At 40.1% G+C, this 25,103-nt stretch overlaps 1 protein-coding gene across 15 annotated transcripts in view; it reads right to left on the reverse strand.

Annotated features, from left to right (window-relative positions):
* Positions 1–25,103, reverse strand: part of NRXN1 (neurexin 1) — a 2,061,945-nt gene that overhangs the window by 86,863 nt on the left and 1,949,979 nt on the right. The window contains exon 1 of one of the 15 annotated variants that reach the window (XM_075339234.1): positions 9,937–10,121. The exons of the other annotated variants lie outside the window; for them this stretch is intronic. Coding sequence (XP_075195349.1) covers positions 9,937–9,969 — 33 coding nt within the window. The 5' untranslated portion in view covers positions 9,970–10,121. Of the gene's footprint in view, positions 1–9,936; positions 10,122–25,103 lie in introns of those variants that run through there. 15 annotated transcript variants of the gene reach the window in all.

The following is a 25,103-nucleotide window of genomic DNA, read 5'->3' on the forward strand; positions in this document are numbered from 1 at the left end:
AAAATTGAAAACCCTGCCCGCCCTCCCCCGGAAGTGTTCTGCTTATGGATGGCAGCATGTAGGTAGAGCTACAGACTGCCCAATTACTGACATCCATTGATGTTTGGCTCTAATCAGAGTCAAAAAAACAAAAATTTTTAAAGTTCGAATGTACCTGCGTAACCGAACCTCCAAAGGTTTGCTCATCTCTAATAAGGATCCTGGATAATGATACCCTCACCCACTCCTATGAGACTAAAATGTTATATATTAGGTAATTAAAAATTGATTTTTATTAGCGAAACAACTCATTCAAGCAATTATTATCTTATAATGGTAATGAGAGTAAAAAATACACTTTAAAGACCAATGCAGCTTATTGCTCCTTCCATAGGATCCACGGAAGCCCAGATCAATGTGGCAGATTTCCACTGATTACTGTCAATAGATTGGATGAATCCAGTATACTGTTCTCCTTAAAATCTTGTCTTTATTTGTTCAATTCATTAAAATATAGAATTATATAAAAGGCCTATGAGTTAAGATGGGGGTCCGAAACGCGTCAGCGGAGCTTAGGGCTTGAACAATGTTTTTATAATTCTGTATTTTAATGAATTGAACAAATAAAGGCAAGATTTAACAAAAAAAAGTATGCTGGATTCATCCATTCTATTTGCTGTAAAAAATACATATGATCCAAATGTAATGCTACCGCTAGAGGGAGCCAGAACTCCAGTGATATGTAGTGCAGCTATGTATGATATGGAACAAGCCCACTAGATGTCACTAGCATCCACGTATGGATGCAATGGGATAGTTGTATAAGCCGAGGTCAGAGCCAGGGGGTAATGTAGTACAAAGGAGCAGACGGAGTCGGAGTCAAGTAGGAGTCGGAGGTCAGAAGTCAGGAGGTGTCATCAGAAGCCCCAGCCAAAGTCAGGTAACAAGCCAAAGTCGGGGTCCGGGAGAGCAAGTCAGTAGGTGGAGGGCATGGAGACAGAACAACAAAACAGGGAGCAGGAGAGGGAGACTGGGAGGTCAGACAAGATGGGGAGGACAGGATTCAGGGAGATGAGGACTGGGTAGCGGGCAGGATCAGAGCGAACTCACATGGACCAGAGGCACACACTGCAGAGCACGAACTATAACTGGTGCCGACCCTAGGAACATGACACCAAGATAAGGCAGCGTGACCCCGGGAACATGGCATGGAAGGATAAGCTCCTTCCACTTGACCCAAAATCGAGGAATTCAAATGGCAGGACAAAGCACCAATGAAGGCTCTGCAACAGCAGAATCCTACATGAATTGTGACACCAATACTGTGAAGTTACTGACATCACTATAAGCAGTGGGATTATAAGTATATATACATTAGATTAAAAATTAACTTCTGGAATCTAATCTTTTAAGAACAGCATCAATCCAAATAGAGTTTAGAAAAGATTCAGGTCACCCCAATTCTGCTATTCCAACAGATGATGTCTGAGTTCACCACAGAAAAAGTCCAAGAAAAAAAATCTTCATTTGTCATTTTCAGCCTTGATATTTATTGAAAATTGTTTGTTCCAAGCTATTGCAATGGCCTAGTTCTGTATGATAAAAATCTATGATATCAGTGTAATTTTCTCACTTTCCCAAAGGTTTGCTTTTTTCTGCAGGTGTACAGAAAATCTACTATTGATAGCATCAAGCCTCAGGCTCGCCCTTGGAAAGAATCCATAATTACATCTGAAACTCTGATATATCTTCTCAATCATGCAAGGTCAATGAGAATTTCATTTTCCACAGTGTTTGGGTCTTACAACTAGATATTTATCAATGTGAGTATTCTAGATAACGTGCCGTGCACAGCCATTTTTGTTGGGGTTTTTTTTGGTTTAATGAACCCACTTACAAGTTTACAGCTATTATAAAGATAACAGGTCGTAGCTATTCTGCTGATGTGTTGGCTGTTTAGGCAAAAGACAAATATGTTGTATGTGACTTGAAAGCCAACTGAAAAGTGATTCTCTATGAGAGAAGTGTTGGAGGTGGCCCATTTGAATGGAGATATAAGAAGCAAAGATATACTACAGAGTCAGCTGCCAACATTGCTTTGGGACCTAGGATATGTGGGGCTCCATATATTATACACTTTACATATTACAGGGTTAGACTGAGTTCACATGTCCTGTAACCATCCGTTAGAATGGATCCTGCAGAGATCCATTGGCAAAATGATTTTTGCAAAATCCATTTTTTAAACATGGCAGTCTATGGAGAATTAATCTGATAACGGATTGCTATTTATCTTCCATTTGAATTGGATCCTGTAAGAAAAAAATGGATCCTGTACAAGAAAACTGAATGGCTAAATAGCAATCAGTTAACGGATCCATTCTCCGTAGACTCCCATGTTAAGAAAAATGGATCTGGCAGATATCAATTATTTAACATTGGACAACAAAGTTGTGTTTGCAGAACTTTTTTCCCAATAGATTTCTGCAAGATCCATTGTAATTGATGATAAAAGGACATGTTAACTCAGCATGGTTACAAAAAGACATTTGTCCATCAAGATAATGGAGGGATTTGAGAGGATATTGCATGAAGTAAACTGGCATATGTACAACCATAATGCATGAACCTGCTGCTGAGTTTCAATAAGCTGGAAATTCATCAGAACAAAAAAATTTTGCGTCAACATATTTATGTTATTTTCTTCTAAATAACTATATATATATATATATATATATATATATATATATATATATATATATATATATATATATATATATATATATATATATATGTATATACTAAATAACCAACTATGTCTTTTCTACTTTTCTAAAACCATTGACACCCTATTGTGAAAAGTTCCTGATCTTGACGGACCCACAAATTGACGTTCCTCGTGGTAAAGGTTGAAGGATTCTACGGGATTGGATATACGTCTGTTCTCTACAAAACAGCACCACATCCATCCATAGGTTGTATGTGGTGATATACGTCATCTCCATGAATTTAAAGAGCTAAGCTGCAATATCAGAACCACTTGATGGATAGAGGTTGTTTCTGTAAAAGAGCATCAAACTTTTTCTAATCTTGTGAAAGCCCCATCCATCATTCCCAAATGAAGCTCAAATTTTATTACAAACAGAAAAAAGAAAGCAGCTCAATAATAATTAAGCCGAAACTGTCCTACTAAATTAAGGGGAAAAGGTGCACAAGCACCAGGAAGTCTTATCCTGAGATTGAAGGTTTGATCCATCAACTGCTAATATTGTGAGCTAAGGAATCATTTGAGGTTTTTTGGCTGCATTGGAAAAATCTGACAGGTTTCCTTACCTTTATTTTATAGTACAGTTGACTTACAAGCCCTCTGGGCTCCTTCAGGCACCGAAGTGCAGGTAAGACTGTGTTAGGACTTCAGCACTGCCATAGCTAAGCCTCTAGCTGTTAGACTAATGTAATTAGATTCAATTAGGTAATGACCATAAGACCACGGGAGCAAATATTTGTCTGGCCCTTCTATTAATGAAACCTATTGAAGACAGCTATGCTCAAGACATTTTCCTGAGGAACCCACCAAAATGTTTTACCCTATTGTCTTTATTGTACTGATGTATATATTTCTAAACCTATACTAATCTTGCGTTCACACTAGAGTTGGTGCAAATCAATTCACAGGACCCGGTTCAGTGGCCAGGTCACAAATATCTGGATAAATATCAGACATATATCAGAAAGGAGGCCTGAAAACTGCCTCCAACTTTCCAGAATATGTGCTCTTCTTTTGATTAGTCAGCCCAGTGTGATATCACATGTGCATCATGCTGTGATGATAATGCAAAGAGATGTGGATGGCAGGAGGTCTGGCCTGGGTATTGGACTGGTTGCTGCCAATCGATTTTCACCAACTCTGGTTCTCACATTATCTAAAATAGTAAATTTATATTGTGGTTCGCTACTTAGTTTTGCAAGCAATATCAATATAATGTTGCGAAACAAGGCTTCTCTGTTGGCAATACTGCCTCTGAGTGGTGCTATTGCAGACCACTCATCCCCATTGCATAACCCTTGGGCTCCATGACCTCTGAGATCCGGTCATGTCACATCAACTTTCAGTTGACCTGCCATCACCGAGACCAGCCCCAGTCTCCCTGAGTGACTGGGCTGTGGGAGGCATTTCACTGCTCATCACAGCCCAGTATCACAGCACAGCATGTCTCCTTTACTGCAGAGTGCCTCAAGCAGGAGCGATGCTGGGCTGTGACGAGCGGTGAAACGCCACCCACAGCTCAGTCACTCATGAAGACTGGGGCTAGCCTAAGAGATGTCATGTCAACTGGAAGTTGACGTTACATCACCGGATCTCAGAGATTACGGAGCCCGGCGGGTCACGTGATGGGGATGAGCGGTCTGCAATAGCACTGCTCACAGGCACTATTGCCAACACAAAGTATTTGAGAGAAACCTTGTTTCTCAACGTGTTTCTATCGATGTGGCTTGGAAAACTAAGTAGTGAACCACCCCTTTAAACATAGCACAATTTTAAACACAGCACAATTTGCATGCCACTGTATAGTCAAAAAGGTGGAGCCCATCTCTCAAAAAGTCAATCCCTTTTTGTCTTTTTTTGACATTACATCATTACAAGTCAACTTTAACATTACTCAGTGCTGGATGCCACCAGAGATGGCTTCTGAGAACATGTCCTGGAAAGAAAAACAACAACAAAGAAAAAGGCTGGATAATGTGACTTTTGGGGAGACAGGCACCATTTTTTTGAAAATCTTTGCTCATAAACTTAGTTTTTAAGAAACAAAATCTCCTGCATTATAAAATAGTAGTGGTAGTTAGTAGGGTAGAAAGTCATCACAGGCCCCCTCTATTGTAGACCAAGGTATGGATTAGAGAAAATGATATACAAATGTACCACCATTAAAACTAAGAAGATAGAGAAGCTGCAATGTGAAAAATTATTTTATTCCAGACCGGCATCACAGTAAAATCCACCCAATCCAGTGTTTCAACTTCGGTGAGGTCTTTTTCAATGATATATGGATGGATGGTGCCACCGATATATGAAGGAAGTAGAGGTGCCAGGTGGGGGATGGCAGCTTGTAGTGCCAAGTGACCACTGCATGCCTGAGGGCACCAGGTACAAGCCAAAGTTGAAACATTGGATTGTGTGGATTTTACTGTGATACCGGTCTGCAATAAAATAATTTTTCACATTGCAGCAACTCTATCTTCTTAGTCTTACTGGTGCTGGGGTCTTCTCTTCACAAATAGGGACTTGGTCCTTTCCTCAAGCACAGAACTCTATTTCAAGAGGTCTGGCTTCTTTACCAATATGATATAAAAATATAGAGTATGTAGATAAACAGAAAACGTTAATGAATTATATAAAAAAAAGTGGATTCTTTGAATTTGGGCCATTTTACTATAGTATAGCCGGACTTGCCATTTCTATAGTGATGGCGGCCTACTTCTCAGTGACATTGCTCCCCGGTTCAAGGTGAACTACAATAAGGATAGATCTGTGTTTATTCCATTCTTAATATAGCCTACACTGAATCTAGGGATTTGTTGTTTTAAAGGAGACTTGTCATCAGAAAAATTGCTGCATTTCTTTTTGCTAGTGACATGGATGGAAAACCATTTGGGATTAAGCAAGGGGAGTTATGGCTAAGGACTTGACACTGAGCCTTGTAATAGAAGCCTAGAGGGTAGTAAGTAAATCAAGGGAGAGATATTGCTGGGAAACATGCGCTCAGTAGTAAAGTCAAAGAAATACTATTAAAGGACATGACTTCATATATGATTTTTATCCCTTCTTTCCTTGTAATTTTTATTACTATAATGGTTAACAAACATCCAACCAAAATAATCATGTTGTTCTAGTATAACGGTAATAATACATTGGATTTTGGGGGTTATGTCCTGTAATAGCGGAAAATTAATTAAATATTTTACTTTTCATACACTCCTACTGCAAGGCAAATGTAAGATGACATGTTGGCCATTTAAATAAATGCAGCACCATATAATACATGGACTGGCTGAGTCTACAAGAATGATTGCTGAGCCATTTTAATGGCTACCCCCCAAAAAATCATAAAAAATAACTTTCCCTATACTGGCAAATAATTAAGGTCCCTTCCTATTATCCCCATTAATCTTGGGGAACCTACATTAATTGGAATCCTGAAGAAGGACGCTTTACCTCTTTTTTGCAAGTACATTAAGCCACAGATTTTGAAATGGAGACTACAGGAATAAAAATAGATCTCTGTGGATAATAAGTTCCATGGGGAAGAAGGAATGGAACAATAATTGAGTCTTATATAATAAGGCACTATCAAGGGAACAGTATTTACACCTTATTATTCAGGACTAGAGATGAGTGGACCCATGAAAGTTCGGTTTGGCGGGTTCAGATATAGTTAGGTTTGGGATCTGGATTTCACTTAAACCCCAACGGAAGTCACAACTTGGGCAGTTTGGATCTCCGCCCCGCATGAAGCCAGCCATAAACAGATCACTTCCCCGGGCAGGTGGGGGGTTCCATTTTTTTTTTGGTGCACACTACATCTGATCACGCTGTTGTTACCCCCAGTGTGAGCTGATCAAACACTGCAGGCAGCTCGCACAGCGCTGACCACTAGGTGTACCGAAGCACAGTGATGCTCACGCGAGTGGTTTGCCTATGTAAAGCACCCGAACTTCGAACCCGAACTCTTTTATTTTTGTAAAGTCTGTGTTTGGTAGGAACACTGAATACCGAATATTAGGTTTGTTCTTCTCTAGTCTGGACCTTTTTGTTTTATGTGTTAATCTTCTCAGCTCTCCAGTGAATAGAAGGTGGGTCATAACCCGCAGATAGGATTAGCCCTTCTTTGTTTATGCCCCCAGGAGCAACAGCCTACTGCCCTAATGGTGGTGCATATAACTGATTCTGGTTTAAAGACGGGGGTCCCGACAGAATGATATCCTCAATCAAATTTGCATACCTAGCTTGGAATTTTTATGATGGATGTTCTCATATATTTTTTCTTGGCAACATCACAAACATTGTCTAAATGCATTGCTTGGGATGTGACACATATTCCATGGGGAGCATTTTTCAATGTCATTACTTAGTATGTTCTTTGTGTATGCACGACTGTCTGTCTTATAAGCTTAGGAGCCCTCCGACTAATTACGGGATAGACTTGGGTCATCAGTACTGTCAATTCATTTTTCACTTAAAATTTGCCTGGGAAGTAGTCACAGTAATTTTTTCAGTGATTCATGGATTGATCATTATAATGGTGGCCAATAGATGATTGTATATGTGGGACAATTCAATTGGATTATTTCAGACATTCTGTTATAATTTGTATTTCCTCCAGTTTCTAGACTAATCCTTGCCGGTAATCACATATAAAATATATGTTTTCTTACACAAGGCGTGTACAACGCCAGAAACTCTAATCATATATATGAGAAATCGTGTCTACAATACAAACAACAACAAGCAGAATCTCGATGTTACGGCGGAAAATATCTCTAAAAATAAAATTACATTATTATATCTTGGGAATTTTTTTTATTGCCATTAACCACATATGCTGACCAGAAATGGTGAAAATTTCCAATTAAAGTGTAGAATGTCATCTTAAAACTGGAGATCATCTATCTCTTTCCATTGAAGCTCACAGAAATGGTTGGCCTGCTCTTGTCTCCACTATTGGTAAGTGCAAGGCTAGGTGAATTAAAGCAACCCAGGGATCTCGCTTAGAAGAATATACGGTATATATACATACTATATATGTATGTATATATATATATATATATATATATATATATATATATGTATATATATATGTATAGAAATAAAATGTATTTATTCTCTTCTAAAACTTGGTCTAGCAAGACCCCTGGGTTGGTTATTAAAAAAAAAAAGACAGAAAGGCAATAAATAAATATATATATATATATATATATATATATATATATGAATAAAATATGAAAATAAATATAATTTACAGTGTGGTTAAAATAAATGGAAAGCAAAACAAAACAATTGAAAAAACAATTACACTGTTGTTTTGATAAAAAAAAATAAGATGAAAATCAATAATATAACAATAAAAAAGTAAAATAAAAACAATTTCTAAAACATTATTTTTCACTTAAATAATGATACAGTCGCCCACGTTCTTCACATATTTTAAATTCAATTCCATGCATAACCTTTTCATAAGAATGTCAAGGAAAACTATACATGACTCCAGCGCAGCTCATGGTTTATACATCAAAGTCCATTTGCACAATTTGTTCTGCAATTTTTCCTGCCACATGCTCACATATATGAACTAGATAATGCTTCCATTGTTATCAAAGTCTATTTCAATATTCTGCGCATTCTATTTTTCTATGAATTTACTATTTACATCATTAGAAACGCAAAATACACCATCAGCCAACACATTAATATAAGTTTATGTGTTTTTTTCTATTTTTTTACTTTTTTGCCATTCCTATCTTCCAAAAATCTTTAAAAACTAGGTCAGAATAAAAAAAATGAAGTGCTGATTACATAAAAGAGTTTTCTTTACATTCCTAATGCTAAAACAATCTTTAAAAAACTAGGTCAGAATAAAAAAAAAAAATAAGTGCTGTTTATATAACAACAGGGTTTTTTTAACCTTTCCTATGTTTGAAAAATCTTTAAAAAAACTAGGCAGATTAAAAAAAAAAAAAATAAGTGCTGTTTATATAACAACAGGGGTTTTTTTTGCCTTTCCTATGTTTGAAAAATCTTTAAAAAAAAACTAGGCAGATTAAAAAAAAATTAGGTGCTGTTTATATAACATTTTTTTTGTTGTGCCTATCTTCCAAAAATCTTCAAAAAATCTTTTAAAAAGTAGGTCAGAATAAAAAAAATTAGGTGCTACTTATATAATAACTGTTTTTTTTTCCATTCCTATCTTTAAGAATCTTTAAAAAAAAACTAGGTCAGAATAAAAAAAAAAATTAGGTGCTGCTTATATAACAACAGTTTTTTTGCCGTTCCTATCTTTCAAAAATCCTTAAAAAACTAGGTGAAAATAAAACGAAAAAAATTAGGTGCTTATATAACAGATGCATTAGGTACACAGATTGCAATTGCTATCTTTCAAAAATCTTAAAAATGAAAATAAAAAAAAATATATAAGTGCTTATATAAACAGATGCATTAGGTACAGAGAGTAATAGAAAAACCTGGATTAAAATTAGCATTCCTAAAATTAATTTTTATTTTTAAGTCAAATATATAGTAAATATTTAGTATTAAAAAAATAAATAAAAAAACATAAATAAGGATAGTATAATTATAATCATTTTGATATGCACAGATCTTATATATACTGAATATAAAAAGCTTTTTTTTTGTTTTGCATGTTACAGTTTTTTTTACAAGCATGTAATATATTGTCTGCATGCACTAGACTGAACAATCAAAGCGAAGGAGAACAAAAAAAAAAAATAAAAGAAAAAAAAAAGCAGTCGCGGTCAAGGATTACGTTCTTTCCCAAAATAATTAGATTATCATCGCAGGCTGTCTATCACGCGGTGGATGGTGTTTTCACTGGTGCTGTCATTTACTGTACAGGGTTGTAGCCGACATGCTGGAAAACCCTCCATATAGTGAGGCTCATGCTGCCAGGACAAAGACGAGGGGAGAAAAAGAAAGGGAGAAAGGAAGCCTTTTCCTTCCACGAGACAAGGAAACCCATAGAAAGCAATGCACGGATCATGCAAACATGTGCCTTTAATATTAATATCATGCAATCTCTCCGCGTACGTAAAGACAAAAAACACACAAAAATGATACAATATAAATTTGTGCAATTCGGTGAACTAGTTTCTCCCACCCCCTTCTATCTGTGTTTCACACCCTCCATGCTGCAGTGATCAGCCTGTGATAGAAGTCGCTACCTGGAAGGTTTCACAGTGCCATCTCATATCCATGTCTGCCTGGCTACCCTGCGTGCTTATAGCTTTTTTTTCTTAATTCTTAATGGAAATCCTAGGAAATTTAGTCCATCCTCTGAAATCAATACTGGTGACAGAAGAGCTCCCTGACTCAGTGGGAGATCAAGATGATAAATTGCCTGCGCATCAGCTTGGCCTATCAGTGCCCCGCACACAGATTGGCGAGGAAAAAAAGACACACACCGAAAAAAAAGGCTTTATCCGTCACGTGTCAGGGAGAAGCCAATGGCTGACATGTTGCTACAAGGAGCGATGCTGCAGTTTGCTGAGCAGGGGAGAAGTACAGCTCACAGCAGTCATGTGCTGAGCTATGCAATCCTGGCAGTGCTCTCCGTGCTCCTCCGTCCGTGCACAGCGCCTGCTCGTGTGATTACACTTGGGCGGAAGCCATTATGTTACCACAGGTTGCCATCTCCGAAAGCCATAATACACGGCAGCCGTCTTATTTTTTTTCCTTTTACAGTGGGGCGCTGATTATTATTTCTCCTCTTTCATCTGATTTGGAATTTGCAGCCTGAAATTCGACAATTAACATACTGATCACTTCACGGCGCTGCCTCCAATGTACCTAAGTGCAATTATAAATGTATTCCCAGGTTAATGGATGCTAATTTTTCTAAGTCATGTAATTTCACAAGACATCTCTGTATAGCAATTACACAACATTAATTCAATACATTAATATTCCGGTTTTAAGCAAAGATTGATTGTTTGGCCGCTCACACATTCGTACCTAATTGCTGTTTTGCAGAGAAATTTAGAGAAACCGTCTGATGAAGCATAACAATAATATTGTAATAATGTGTTTGTAGTAAGCACACAGTGAGGTTTTATTGCGGTTTTTTTTATGCATTTTTTTTTAAAGTGCAGTTTTGTCACAAAACTGCAAGCAAATACTTATGACAGCAAAGTCAAGGAGAAACGTAAAGTGTAGTGCACATGTTCAGTTATTTTTCCTGGCAGATTTGCAGCAGAAAATAAACTGCAGTATGTGAATTCCTTCAACGCTTTTGCCATGGTTTTTCCCCATTATAAGCAACTAGCTTATAAGTACCCGGGCATTGCCTGGGATAGTAACTGTCTCTGTCTCTCTCCCAGTCTCTGTCTGTGTGTCTCTCTCTGTCTCTTTACTTGTCTGTCTCTGTGTCTGTCTGTGTCTATGTCTCTGTCTCTGTGTTTATTTCTCTGTCTGTCTCTGTATCAGTCTCTCTGTCTCTCTATCTCTGTGTCTGTTTGTGTGTATGTCTGTCTCTCTCTATCTCTGTCTATTTGTCTCTATCTGAGTCTGTCTGTCTATCTCTATCTCTTTCCCTGTCTCTTTCCCCATCTGTCTCTGTCTCCGTCTGTCTCAGTCCCCATTTGTCTCTTTGCCCGTCTGTCTCTTTCTCAGTCTGTCTCTTTGCCCGTCTGTCTCTTTGCTCGTCTGTCTCTTTCCAAGTCCGTCTCTTTCCCAGGTCTGTCTCTTTCCCTGGTGTGTCTCTTTTCCAGGTCTGGAAAAAGAAGGAGGATGGATCCAGCACCAATTCCAATGTAATAAAATCCAAAAAACGTTATTTGGTCATTTAAAAACTATATTACAAAAAATTCCATTATGAACCCCAAAGCATAGGTGCTTGACACATTTCAGACTAGATAAATAAAAACCACAGTCCTTAATCATCTTTTCCAGGTCTGTCTCTTTCCCCGTTTATCTCTTTCCCTGTCTGTCTTTCCCTGTCTCTCTGTCTATCTCTTTCCCTGTCTGCCTGATTCTGTCTGTCTTTTTCCCAGTCTGTCTCTTTCCCCGTCTGTTTCTTCCCCGTCTGTCTCTTTCCCCATCTGTCTCTTTCCCCATCTGTCTCTGTCTGTCTTTATCTGTCTCGCTGTCTGTTTCTCTGTCTGTGTCTCTGTCTGTCTCTCTCTCTGTCACTTTCCCTGTCTGTCTGTGCCTGTCTCTTTCCTTGTCTGTGTCTGTCTGCCTCTGTCTCTTTGTCTGTCTGTCTATGTCTGTCTCTATCATTCTCCATTGACATCATATTACCTCACACATAAGCTTGTTAAACTATGAATTTCTTTCTTTCCTATAAGAACCAATCAAAGCTGCTAATAATAACCATGTACAGTAGGAAGCTCTGCCCTTCCATCATGTGCAGTAGGAAGCTCTGCCCTTCCATCATGTACAGTAGGAAGCTCTGCCCTTCCATCATGTACAGTAGGAAGCTCTGCCCTTCCATCATGTGCAGTAGGAAGCTCTGCCCTTCCATCATGTGCAGTGGGAAGCTCTGCCCTTCCATCATGTGCAGTAGGAAGCTCTGCCCTTCCATCATGTGCAGTGGGAAGCTCTGCCCTTCCATCATGTGCAGTAGGAAGCTCTGCCCTTCCATCATGTGCAGTGGGAAGCTCTGCCCTTCCATCATGTGCAGTGGGAAGCTCTGCCCTTGCATCATGTGCAGTAGGAAGCTCTGCCCTTCCATCATGTGCAGTGGGAAGCTCTGCCCTTCCATCATGTGCAGTAGGAAGCTCTGCCCTTCCATCATGTGCAGTGGGAAGCTCTGCCCTTCCATCATGTGCAGTGGGAAGCTCTGCCCTTGCATCATGTGCAGTAGGAAGCTCTGCCCTTCCATCATGTGCAGTGGGAAGCTCTGCCCTTCCATCATGTGCAGTGGGAAGCTCTGCCCTTGCATCATGTGCAGTAGGAAGCTCTTCCCTTCCATAATGTGCAGTAGGAAGCTCTGTCCTTCCATCATGTGCAGTAGGAAGCTCTGCCCTTCCATCATGTGCAGTAGGAAGCTCTGCCCTTCCATCATGTGCAGTGGGAAGCTCTATCCCTCCATCATGTGCAGTAGGAAGCTCTTCCCAGGGGCGTAACTATCGCGGTTGCAGAGGTCACAACTGCGACCCGGCCCGGCAGCTTAGGGGCCCGCTCTGCAGATCAGCAGGCACTAAGGAATGGAGAAGAGATGATGGAGCAGCGGGGGAACCCGGAGACGTAAGGACAGCAGCCGGGGAACGAGGAGAGAGGTAAAAACTTGTTTGTTTTTTTTGGGTTTTTTTGTTTGTTTTTTTTAAAACAATGGGGAGGAAGCATGGGGGGCTGCAAGCAGTATACATGGAGCATGGGGGGCTGCCAGTAGTATACATGAAGCATGGGGGGCTGCCTGCATTATACATGGAGCATGGGGGAGGCTGCCAGCAGTATACATGGAGCATGGGGGGCTGCCTGCATTATACATGGAGCATGGGGGGGCTGCCAGCAGTATACATGGAGCATGGGGGGGCTGCCAGCAGTATACATGGAGCATGGGGGGGCTGCCAGCATTATACATGTAGCATGGGGGGCTGCCAGCAGTATACATGGAGCATGGGGGGGGCTGCCAGCAGTATACATGGAGCATGAGGGGCTGCCAGCAGTATACATGGAGCATGGGGGGCTCCCAGCAGTATACATGGAGCATGGGGGGCTCCCAGCAGTATACATGTAGCATGGGGGGCTGCCAGCAGTATATATCGAGCATGGAAGGCTGCCAGCAGTATACATGGAGCATGGGTGGCTGCCAGCAGTATACATGGAGCATGGGGGGCTGCCAGCAGTACACATGGAGCATGGGAGGCTGCCAGCAGTATATATGGAGCATGGGGGGCTCCAAGCAGTATTCATGGAGCATGGGGGGGCTCCCAGCAGTATACATGGAGCATGGGGGGGCTCCCAGCAGTATACATGTAGCATGGGGGTCTGCCAGCAGTATATATGGAGCATGGAAGGCTGCCAGCAGTATACATGGAGCATGGGGGGCTGCCAGCAGTATACATGGAGCATGGGGGGCTGCCAGCAGTACACATGGAGCATGGGAGGCTGCCAGCAGTATACATGGAGCTTGGGGGGCTGGCTGCATCATACATGGAGGCCTGGGGTGAATTATAATATATGGAGTACTATGGAGTGAATTATAATACATGGAGAACTATGGGAAATGCATTATAATACATGGAGGACTATCGAGCTGCATTCTAATATATGAAAGGTTATTTGGGACCCTTTATACTATATGGAAGGCTATGTGGGGGCCATGATAGTATTTGGGAAAACTATATACAAGGGGGGACAAAGATACAAACAGGGGATAGGAACATTTTGTGCTGAAGGAAAAGGGCTCTTTCCCTCAGCACCCAGCTTTCCCATGCTCTGATATGAGAAAGCTGGGTGCTGAGGGAAAGATGTATAGCAGAGCATGGGGAAGCTGGGTGCCGAGGACAAGATGGATATCAGAACATAGGGAAGCTGGGTGCTGAGGGAAAGAGCCAAGTGTCAGAGTCATTATCCTATACCCTAAGTGTCGGTGTACGTAGAGTAGGGGCCCAGGTCCGAACTTTGCATCGGGGCCCATCCAACTCTAATTACGCCACTGGCTCTTCCCCTCCTATATATGAAGTAGGAAGCTCTTCCCCTCATACATATGCAGTAGGAAGCTCTTCCCCTCATACATATGTAGTAGGAAGCTCTTCCCCTCCTATATGTGCAGTAGGAAGCTCTTCCCCTCCTATATGTGCAGTAGGAAGCTCTTCCCCTCCTATATGTGCAGTAGGAAGGAACCTCTGTTCCTTCCATCATGTGCAGCCGGAAGCTCTGCTGTAGATCCAGGTCACAGCAGCTGGTCAGCATTCAGAAAGACAGGGTGTATAGTAACCTCATCACCTTGATTATTACAACACATCTTTTATTCATGAAGGGAGAAGAGATGCTTCCTACTGCACATGCTTTCAGGCACTTTTCCTATTTACATTCTAGGACACTTCCCTGTCAGTGTAACAAGGTGCCTGTTATTTAAATTTTGTATTGATTATCTCCCTAGGCAAAAATAATTTGATTTAAAATTAAGGGTATTTAGGAATCTACTCATAATGTCATCTTTCTTCTTTCCTTCCTTCTTTCCTTCTTTCCTTCCTTTCTTTCTTCCACATCTTTCTTTCTTCCTTCTTTCCTTCCACATCTTTCTTTCTTCCTTTCTTCCACATCTTTCTTTCTTTCTTCCTTCCTTACACATCTTTCTTTCTTTCTTCCTTCCTTCCACATCTTCCTTCCTTCCTTCCACATCTTTCTTTATTTCTTCCTTCATTCCTTCCTTCCTTCCACATCTTTCTTTCTTTTTTTCCTTCCTTCTTTCCACATCTTTCTTTCTTTCTTCCGCCCTTCCACATTTTTCTTCCTTCCTTCCTTCCTTCCTTCCTTCCACATCTTTCTTCCTTCCTTCCTTCCTTCCTTCCACATCTTTCTTTATTCCTTCCTTCCTTTCACATCTTTCTTTATTCCTTCCTTCCTTCCAAGTCTTTATTCTTTCCTTCCTTCCTTCCTTCCTTCCATCCTTCCTTCCTTCCTTCCTTCCTTCCTTCCTTTCTCTGTGTAAATGCAGCTTACTGTACAAATGGGCAGAACATTGATCCAAAATATATTTCCGTAAATATAGTCTTAACGCAGTCGCATTACCGTACAGCAGCCGTATTTTACAGCTTGTGTTATGCCTTCTATTCGCAGCCTTACTGTGGATCTCCAGACCTGAACTATCAACCTCAAAGTCATATGTCGGCCTGTTAGTTGTGGTTAGGAGACCCACAATCCAGCAGGGAATTAAGAGCAAAACACAGACTGTAGAGTATGGGCACAATACAGTCAGGTCACTTCATCTTTACCTTGAATGGATTACCCAAGGGATGGTGTGACCATTGGCTGAACAATAGTCAGTATTATTTTATAGACTGTGGCCCACATGATTGTGCTACTAGTTTTGTTGGGAGGGAGGGTTCTGTAAAAAGAATGGTGTACGCTTCATAACAGTGAGTTACTATGTATATCTACCATAAAGAATTACCCTTTCCGCCATACATGTCACTTTGTGATTCACGTTTGTGGACTGGACAGAGTTATGGGCAGTTACTTGTAAGCTACAGCCATGAAATGCAACTTTTCATCTGCACCGTATCAACAGATTGATAGAAAATGTAACCACAAAACTATACTGAAAGCATCACACATCCAGTAGGAAATATAGCAAATCTAACTAGTAGTATATGATATTTCATAACTTTGTTGCAAAATACTATTTGAACTGGCTACAAAATACCATGAGTGACACAGAAATATCCAAAATATTTTGTTTTAATTTTGTTTTTGATTTTTTGTTGTTTTTTAATTTGGGATAGGTAAATTTTATAAATATACCAATAATTGTGACCTGTTCATTAATATTTTGAGCATTTCTTCACCCAATAAAGGTGGATACTGGTTGTTATACAGTGGGGGGAAAAAGTATTTAGTCAGCCACCAATTCAAAGAGGTGCCATTACTACAGGTAATGAGTGAAGGACAGAGGAGCCTCTTATAGAAGAAGTTACAGGTCTGTGAGAGCCAGAAATCTTGCTTGTTTTTAGGTGACAAAATACTTATTTTCCACTATAATTTGTCAAATCAGACAAGGTGATATTCTGGATTTGTTTTCTTATTTTGTCTCTCATAGTTGTGGTCACCTATGATGTCAATTACAGGTCTCTTTTTAAGAGGGAGAACTTGCACAATTGGTGGCTGACTAAATACTTTCTTTCCCCATTGTAGCTATACAGTATATACCAGCAACACCTTCCAATCTATGCAACACTCTATTAAATCATTAGTATGTTCATTGTACACGAAGTTCTAAAGACATGAGGGGGAATGATATGTCATTTACAATTTGACGTGCATTGACATGTACTGTGCACTGAATAGACCCTTCTGCAGGGGAGGGCGTCCATGTGATTATCCGGTGTTCTCATCGGATGCATGTAGAGTAATACATAATGTCATCTTTCATGCTGTCTTTCAATGTATGCAAATGTAATTATTCTAAAATGAATATTCTATACAATGATATCAGGCTGGGAAGACAGAACTTTTTTTATGTTTCTAAACATTTTATTATATTTTATATTTAATTTTTTTTAGGTCTATTAGGAGACTTAAACCTGACTGAACCTGCAACACTTCTGTCTGCTTCTCACATGGTGTCACAGAAATACTAAAATGGGGTCGATGCTATGCCCCAAACTGGTATTACAACCAATAGGTACCAATCCACCACTCCGTAAAAGAACCTGTCACCAGGTTTTTCCCATTATTTTAGTTTTTTAGCCCTTATTCTAGAATACTGTACATAAATGCATAAGCTGATCTGTAAAACACAAAAAAAGACCTTTTATTATACTCACCTAAAGGCCGGTCCGGTCCAATAGGGTCGCTAATCTTGATGAGGCCTTGAGGAAGGCTTTGAGAAAGAACGTAGTTACGTTCTAATTGCGTTGCCGATTTCCTTCTCTCCCCCCATGTTTGTATTGAATTTTTATAACTGAAAATGGAATAAAGTGAAAAGTTTTTCTCTACTCCTAACTGGAGCTGGAACCATGTTTTCTTCTTCCCTGGGATTGCTTTGGTCTGGTCAGGACATGATTCTGAGCATACATGAGGAAGTATCTGGGTTGGTGAGCTGACAAACACTCCCTTATAGACCTTGTAAAAATCTCTGAGCTCCCTGCTTCTGATGCTTCTTTATGTTTCGTATTGCATCACTCCAATGCACAGATATTCACAGTTATAGATTTTGGAGAGCCCTATGTGACATCACTGCTTGCAGGACAACTGGGCATTTCTTCAGTCTTCTCAGTGGGTGTGCACTTTCACTCTTCCCTCCCAGACTCTGCCAAAACCAACTCGGCTGTTGATCTAGAAGTATCAGACACTGCTAAGCTGTGATTGGTAGCATCTTGGAGGAAGTAATGAAAGCATATGTCCACAGAGAAGACTCTAGAAATCCACAGTTGGTCTGCAAACAGAGATTTCACATGCTCTTCTCCAAAAGCTATATATGTGAATATCTCTGCAGTGGAGTTACGTGGCACAAAGCGGAAAAAAAGTGCTAGAATCAGAGAAGCTCAGGGATTTTTTGTCATGGGTGACTTGGGAACACAGGGAAAGCTATCCCCTTCACACCCGGAGGTACTCTTGAAGGTAGGGAGGTCTGGGCCCCCAACCTGGCCCTATCTCCTGTCCTTCTTCCTGATGGTAAGACCCCCCCTCCACAACTCACCACCCGGGGGGGAAGAGGCAAGAACAGAAGTCAACAACACCACCAACAAATAAAGACTAACAGGGGTGACAACTCGTACACATGGCAAACATACACAAAGGAGCCACTAAAAGTGCACAAGGAAAAATGACATAAAAGGGGGAGGCAAACAAACTACTGGGTAACATCCATACCGTAGCAAGCATATGATGAACTGCTGCAGCCAAAAAGCACAACAGAGAAAGGGTCTCTGCAGCTCCTTACACCTCCTGACCAAGCTGCCAAATGATAGAAAATAACTCGCACCGTCTGGTGGAAGTAGAGGGTATATATAGGACCTGGGAGCGGTCCAAACTGGAAACACCTGACCAGGAGTCAGGAGCTGCTGAAAGCTAAACTGACATTTTTACAAGGCACTTAACTATTTTTTTTTACCAAGTGACATGTCCTCTTAAATTTAGCCAAATTGCAATATAAGATACATCCCATATTTCTGCAAATAAAAAAATGTTTCATCCTTGTTTATATCTGTTCTTCTATGTGGAGTATCTATCATCAATGATATTCCTGTGAGCCTTCTTCTCTCTGTAGCCTGTCATAGACATGGAAATGGATGCAAACATGTGCCCGCATGTCTAAATAATCTTCTTTATTATTGTCACATTACATTGTATATTTACAAAGAACACAGTGATATGGAAATTACCATGACTACGAGACCATTGCAACCTATGAAAGCTAAGTTGCTTACCAGATGCAAGCGATTGCCTGCTTTTCCCGCTAGCTGAATTCATTGCACTAAATTATGAGTTTCTATCTTATCTCTATTGCTGTTTTTTCCCGGGGAATAGTCTATTCTGACTTAAATGCATTAAGTTGTTCAAAATAAATTGAGAAAATCACCAAGTTGTAGGTGGAGAGCTTAATGCAGAAGGTTGGTGGAACAAGATAGCTAATTTGACATGACTGAATTACAATGAAGGCGCTGGGCGTTAGAAGATAGGTTCCATTATCTTTTGATGCGCTATGTTTTTTCCAAATAAAACAGTGACAGATTATTAATATTCATTCTTCAAAGTACAAATCGACTTGCAGAACAAATTAGCAATAACTTTGATTTTCTGTGGTTTCATAGACTTATAGACTAGCTAATAGGCAGTGCTTGTCAAGTCCTATCCAGCCATGCAGAACATCTGCTGAACGCTGCACAAAAACAATCTGAAGAATTAGTTCATATTCTTTCCTAGGCTAGCCCTTCAATTCTCTCGGTCACAGTATTTTTAAGCATCTGAAAACTGTTTTATCCATAGGATATGTACCGCAAGGAGACACAATGCTTGCCAATCAAAGCATGCATATGTGGCGTGAATTATATCGACTCATGTTTATGCAAAAATGTAAATGGAAGTCTGTTAATCAGAATGAAAAGTGTGCATTTAGATGTTCCTTTCTAAGTTTGCATCGGTCTTTTCTGGCAAATGTTGTTGGGAGTTATAGGGAGATATTATAAATAAAATAAATATTTTTACGCAGATTTCAATTCTAGTAAAAAAAAAAGCTTCATGGGGGTATACTATAAGGAGGTGGACCGAGTGCTGTCATATTCCTTTCCCTCAAGACACCAATCACACATAGTGTAATATGATTTGTGTGCTGCGTCTTTTGCAAGTAATGTGATGTAATGTGTTGCTGCGTAATGTGTAATATAATTGCATATGTAGTTGCCAGGCTGTAGAGCAAGAAGTAGTTAAGCATTGGGACTAGCCCACAATGAGAAAGGCTAGCTGATAGGAAAAAAGACGGTTCCTTCTAGAAAGTTAGTGAAGACCCAGTTTGTGATAGGTACAGCGTATAATCGGTAGGTCATCAAGGCTGCATGTAGTGGGTAATTTGTGGGGAAAGGAGAGACCGGAGGCAAAATAGCGTGATTCAAAAGTGGATTACCAAGATATAGAACGTGAGACAACGCTGAGACTTGTGATCCTCCTTCAAACAGAGTGGCCCCAGACAGAAGGGTCTGGAGGACGAGACTTAAGCAACAAAGATAATGAGTCGGAAGTCAGAACGGATTAGTACATGAGCAAAGTTGGCTTTCCCCAGATGGAATCTCCTCAAGCGTCTGAGAGAGCAAAACTCTGCTCTGGCCCTACTGACTGCCTACTCTGGCCCTACTGACTACCCTACTCTGGCCCTACTGACTACCCTACTCTGGCCTTACTGACTACCTACTCTGGCCCTACTTACTACCCTACTCTGGCCCTACTGACTACCCTTTACTATCTTCCTCTATGAGGAGAAGAGACCTGGACTTGGAATCATCTGGTTGCACAAGGTTACACAGTGACTGTAGTGGCTAAACCTGTTATCCCCTCCTCTATGAGAAGAGACAGGGAACCATGGAAAGACAAAGTGACTTTCAAGAATTGGACTGTAGCATAAGGCTGAATTGTGCTGGGACTCCCAGGACCAGTAAGAATGGAAACAAACTAGTGGGAACTGCTAATGTGTCTGAATACAACTGACATTTGCTGAAAGATGTATACCCGCTAACTTGTTTTTAAAGTCCATGAAGTTGTATTGTTAAGTAAAGCGCTGTTGTTGAAATTGAACTGGTGGTCTCCTTGTGGCAGCACGTCATCGTTTGGTTTTGGCCAGTCTATGCCAATTGCTACAGGCAGCCTACTCAGGCATACAGTCCCCACAACACAAGCCCACACACCCAGACAGCACCATGTCTATTATGTAGCATTCTGGGCAGTCAATCTTTCTCCCACAACTACTGCCCCGTACCACTCTACAGTACCAAGATATGACGATATCACCTCTATATAGGATTGGTGAAAACTTGCTTACTATTGGCAGTCTTACTAATTCTCAGAATGGGACTCTGCAGAGCCCTCTGTGAATTTACTTTTATTAATATATTTTATAAGTCACCCATATATGTTAGATTAGAGGTGTACAGATTTTTTTGGCTCAGTAGCCACAAATCCATATAGAATGATTCACAAAAGCAGCAATAAGGCTTGGGAGTACTTTTCCATCTAAGACATTTACTGCATGTCAAATGCCTATGCCTTGAATGATTCAAAGTCTCAAACCTATCAGTGAAAAAATAGTTCATTTCTTTCTCTAATCATAGAGAACACCATGGATTTCGGGGGCTCTGTACATTGTAGATCATTGGTGTCATGGTGACAGTCCAGCATATCACGTCTCCCATAAACTACAATGATGGGGTCCAAAAGTTACCTCTAACTTATATAATCATACCCTAATATGATAAATGGGGAAATGGAAATACAAAATGTACCATTAGAACCTTAACATCCCTATTTGTGAGCTTCGTGCCAACCCTCTTCTTGATGACATGACAGCAACCTGTGACAAGCCACAAGCAGACAAATATTTCTTTACCTAGATGGCTGGGGGCTGCACATAATGGCACAGCAAACCACATGCAAAGCAATCCTTGGGTCCTTCGATGTTGGAGCGTCGAAATATCTAGGTCCAAACTGTTCTTCTAAATTTGCCCTGACTAAATCTGGATTGGGCATGCTGGGAATCCCACCAATCAGTATCCCCAATCCAGATTATGTTAGGGGAAAGTTGAAAGGACAGTAAGACATTAGATGGTCAGACAGTCCATACCATCAGAAAGTATCCAATGCTGGGAACACACTCTCTGTGGCCCAAAGACTATTAGTGGTCTGAGATGCCACTCTGTGCATCCCTCAACCATCTAGACATAGAAATGCTTGTCTCTATATGACTGCTTACATGTAGAAAAGGAGTGGCGTACAACTTTCTAACAGCAAACGTTATTCTTATATTTTAGAGTCAACACTCTAAAAGTATTGAAATATCAAGGGTTCTACATATCAAAGTAGTATATAAATTAGAATGTTCTTTAGTGCACCTAGTGGTCATTGTTTTTATTACAATTTTTTTTTTTTCATGGTACTTTACCAATTTGAAAACTTTTGTAAACGTATTGTGACACAAGTAAGATATTTCCATCATTTACTGATTTTCAAATATGGTATATGTATCAGTGGGTGCTACCTTAAACCCCACAGAATTATTGAAATATTTTGCCACCATCTGTTTCTCCGATTGGCTCACTGAACCTTTGAAGAACACTGTGAAGGAACCAGGGAAGGTTGGCGCCTGACCGTGGACTGTGCTATAATTCTTTCAAAGGGTTTGGTGATTTAAACCAGGGCACAAAGTGTATGAGTGCAGGAAAACCACATTTTCTTAATATTTGGCAATGGCTATAGCTATATCCCTGCATTTGCATGACTATGATCTCAGACCAAAAGTTGGATTTTTCTAAATTACCATTTGCTATTTTCACACTTGCCTATCAGCTTAGGTAATGAGGCTGATTAATTAATGAAGGTCTATGTATTCTGATATATTTTATACAAACAAAGACTAAGAATGTATAATTACATTGGATAATATGTATATAAATGTGTATAATTTATAGGGGCTTGTGTGTTTGTTTATTGGCTTAATCCACAGTTTAGTGCTCCTGTGATACCAAGGCAATAATAATAGAGTTAATTGACTCTGACAAGGAGCCTGTATATGATACCATGTATGATGTAGGATCATACAGATAGTGCCTAAATATAGGATGGTGGTCATATAGGTTACACAAGATTCCGCAAAACTGTCTTTTATCTGCAATTGTACATTTAATTGGGCTCTACCTTCTTATTAATTACTGCACATAAGAATGGATAATGATAGCTAATTATGTATGGTCGTATTTAGCAGCCTTTGTTAAAAGAGGTAAAGAATAATAAGAGCGAGTCGTTCCATGAGTTGCTGCATAGCTGACAACTAAACAATTAGTTGTGTCATTCTTTAAGGATTTATTCATTTGAGCCATTTAAAAAGTTATTTGTGAATATTAGAACAATTACTACCTGGTTACATTGGATTTTACTACGTTACAATGCTAAGGCATTGTATTCCTATGTGTATAGGGAGCTTTCAATATGTATAACATGTAATACGCAAAATGCATAACGTGCCGATAAATCGGTAGGTAGAGCACAATGTCTATGTAGCACTTGGTATATCTCTAACTTATGATGGGGCGGGGGTTCCAACATGAGAAATTAATATTGATTGCTAGGATATACTATAAGTTTCTGATGGTCGTTGTGAAAACCTAAAGCCTGCTTTACACGCTGCAATGTATCTTACAATGTGTCGGCGGGGTCACGTCGTAAGTGACGCATATCCGGCATCGTAAGGTACATTGCAGTGTGTGACAGGTACATGCGATAGCGATTGAACGTTAAAACGTTCATCGCATACACATTGTACCTTTCTCTAAAATTGCACATCAGGTTGTTCATCGTACCCGGGGTAGCACACATTGCAGTGTGTGACACCCCGGGAACAATGAACAGATCTTACCTACATCCTGCGGCTCCCGGCCCACAATGCAGAAGGAAGGAGGTGGGCAGGATGTTTACGTCCCGCTCAGCTCCGCCCCTCCGCTTCTATTGACCGGCTGCCGCGTGACGTCGATGTGACGCCGAACGTCCCTCCCACTCCAGGAAGTGGACGTTCGCCGCCCACATCGAGGTCGTATGAAAGGTAAGTACGTGTGACGGGGGTTAATCGTTTGTGCGGCACGTTCAACAAATTGAACGTGCCACACATACGATGGGGGCGTTGCAAATCGCATACAATATCGTATGCGAAATTGCAACGTGTAAAGCAGGCTTATCTGTTCTAAGTTGGATATATAAATAGTTCAATTATTCCAAATTTATAAATTTTTATTTTTTTATAGATTAAAGCAACATACCACCAACGTGCATATACAGGTATAAGTACTTGACCAAATCGGTCGCATGCATATAAATACAGAGACAGTGTGTACAATAAACATATACAGTTGTCAAAAATGAAGGTTCACAAATAAGGGATGGAGTCAGAGCCCAAACTTATCTTTGGGACCACACAGAATGGTTCAGGCATGACGCCTCGCCCTGGACTGTGGCAGTAATATATCTACAGCATTGTCTACCTGCTATGGATCCCTGCTGATGGCGCCATGGACCTGCATATCTGAAACTATATCTCTTTGGCCTCCTGATGAACCATACGGTGTTTTGTATGGGGAAACGCGTTGAGGTGGAGATAATCTATTTGAGGTGGAGATAATCTATTTTTCTATGAAGTTGAAGGCTCACTTTCATCAATAAAAAGGGAATTGTTGGAGAGCATCCCTATATACCTCTTTGGACTTATATGGACTGAAATCTTCCTTCGATACTATGTGGCGCTGTCTGAACCATTCTGTGTGGTCCCAAAGATACGTTTGGGCTCTGACTCCATCCCTTATTTGTGAACCTTCATTTTTGACAACTGTATATGTTTATTGTACACACTGTCTCTGTATTTATATGCATGCGACCGATTTGGTCAAGTACTTATACCTGTATATGCACGTTGGTGGTATGTTGCTTTAATCTATAAAAAAATAAAAATTTAAAAATTTGGAATAATTGAACTATTTACTGCCTGATAATATTCCTGGGACTTTTAGTCCACCTAGTGTACTAAGTTGGATATATGCATAAGATATGTTACCCAAACATTTGTTTGGTAGACAGTAGAGACTGTTTACATCATTTTTCTCGAGATAATCAATTTGTGGAGACATTATTCTTCACAAATGTAATGCCCATTTTTATACTCCGGTGTCTTTCCAGATCCCAGAGCATAATAAATGTAATATAGAACAAAAAAATATATATAGTTAAACTCCCCTCTCTGGCCTCTTCATTTTTTACCATCATCCATCCTGTTTTCGCCAGATCTTCCGATTGCCACCACTCATGTTGAAATTCCATGACCGCTCTCTAAAATAAACGGCATGGTCGTTGAAAGTCCTAGAGCCCATTCATTCTCTCCTCAACATCATCTGTCGGAGAAGAGTCAGTAGGCCCCCTAACACAGCCAATCCCAACGAAATAGGCAGGCTTGGCCAACGTTCATCTGAGTTAT

The sequence above is a fragment of the Anomaloglossus baeobatrachus genome, chromosome 3, assembly GCF_048569485.1.
Source record: "Anomaloglossus baeobatrachus isolate aAnoBae1 chromosome 3, aAnoBae1.hap1, whole genome shotgun sequence".
Taxonomy (NCBI): domain Eukaryota; kingdom Metazoa; phylum Chordata; class Amphibia; order Anura; family Aromobatidae; genus Anomaloglossus; species Anomaloglossus baeobatrachus.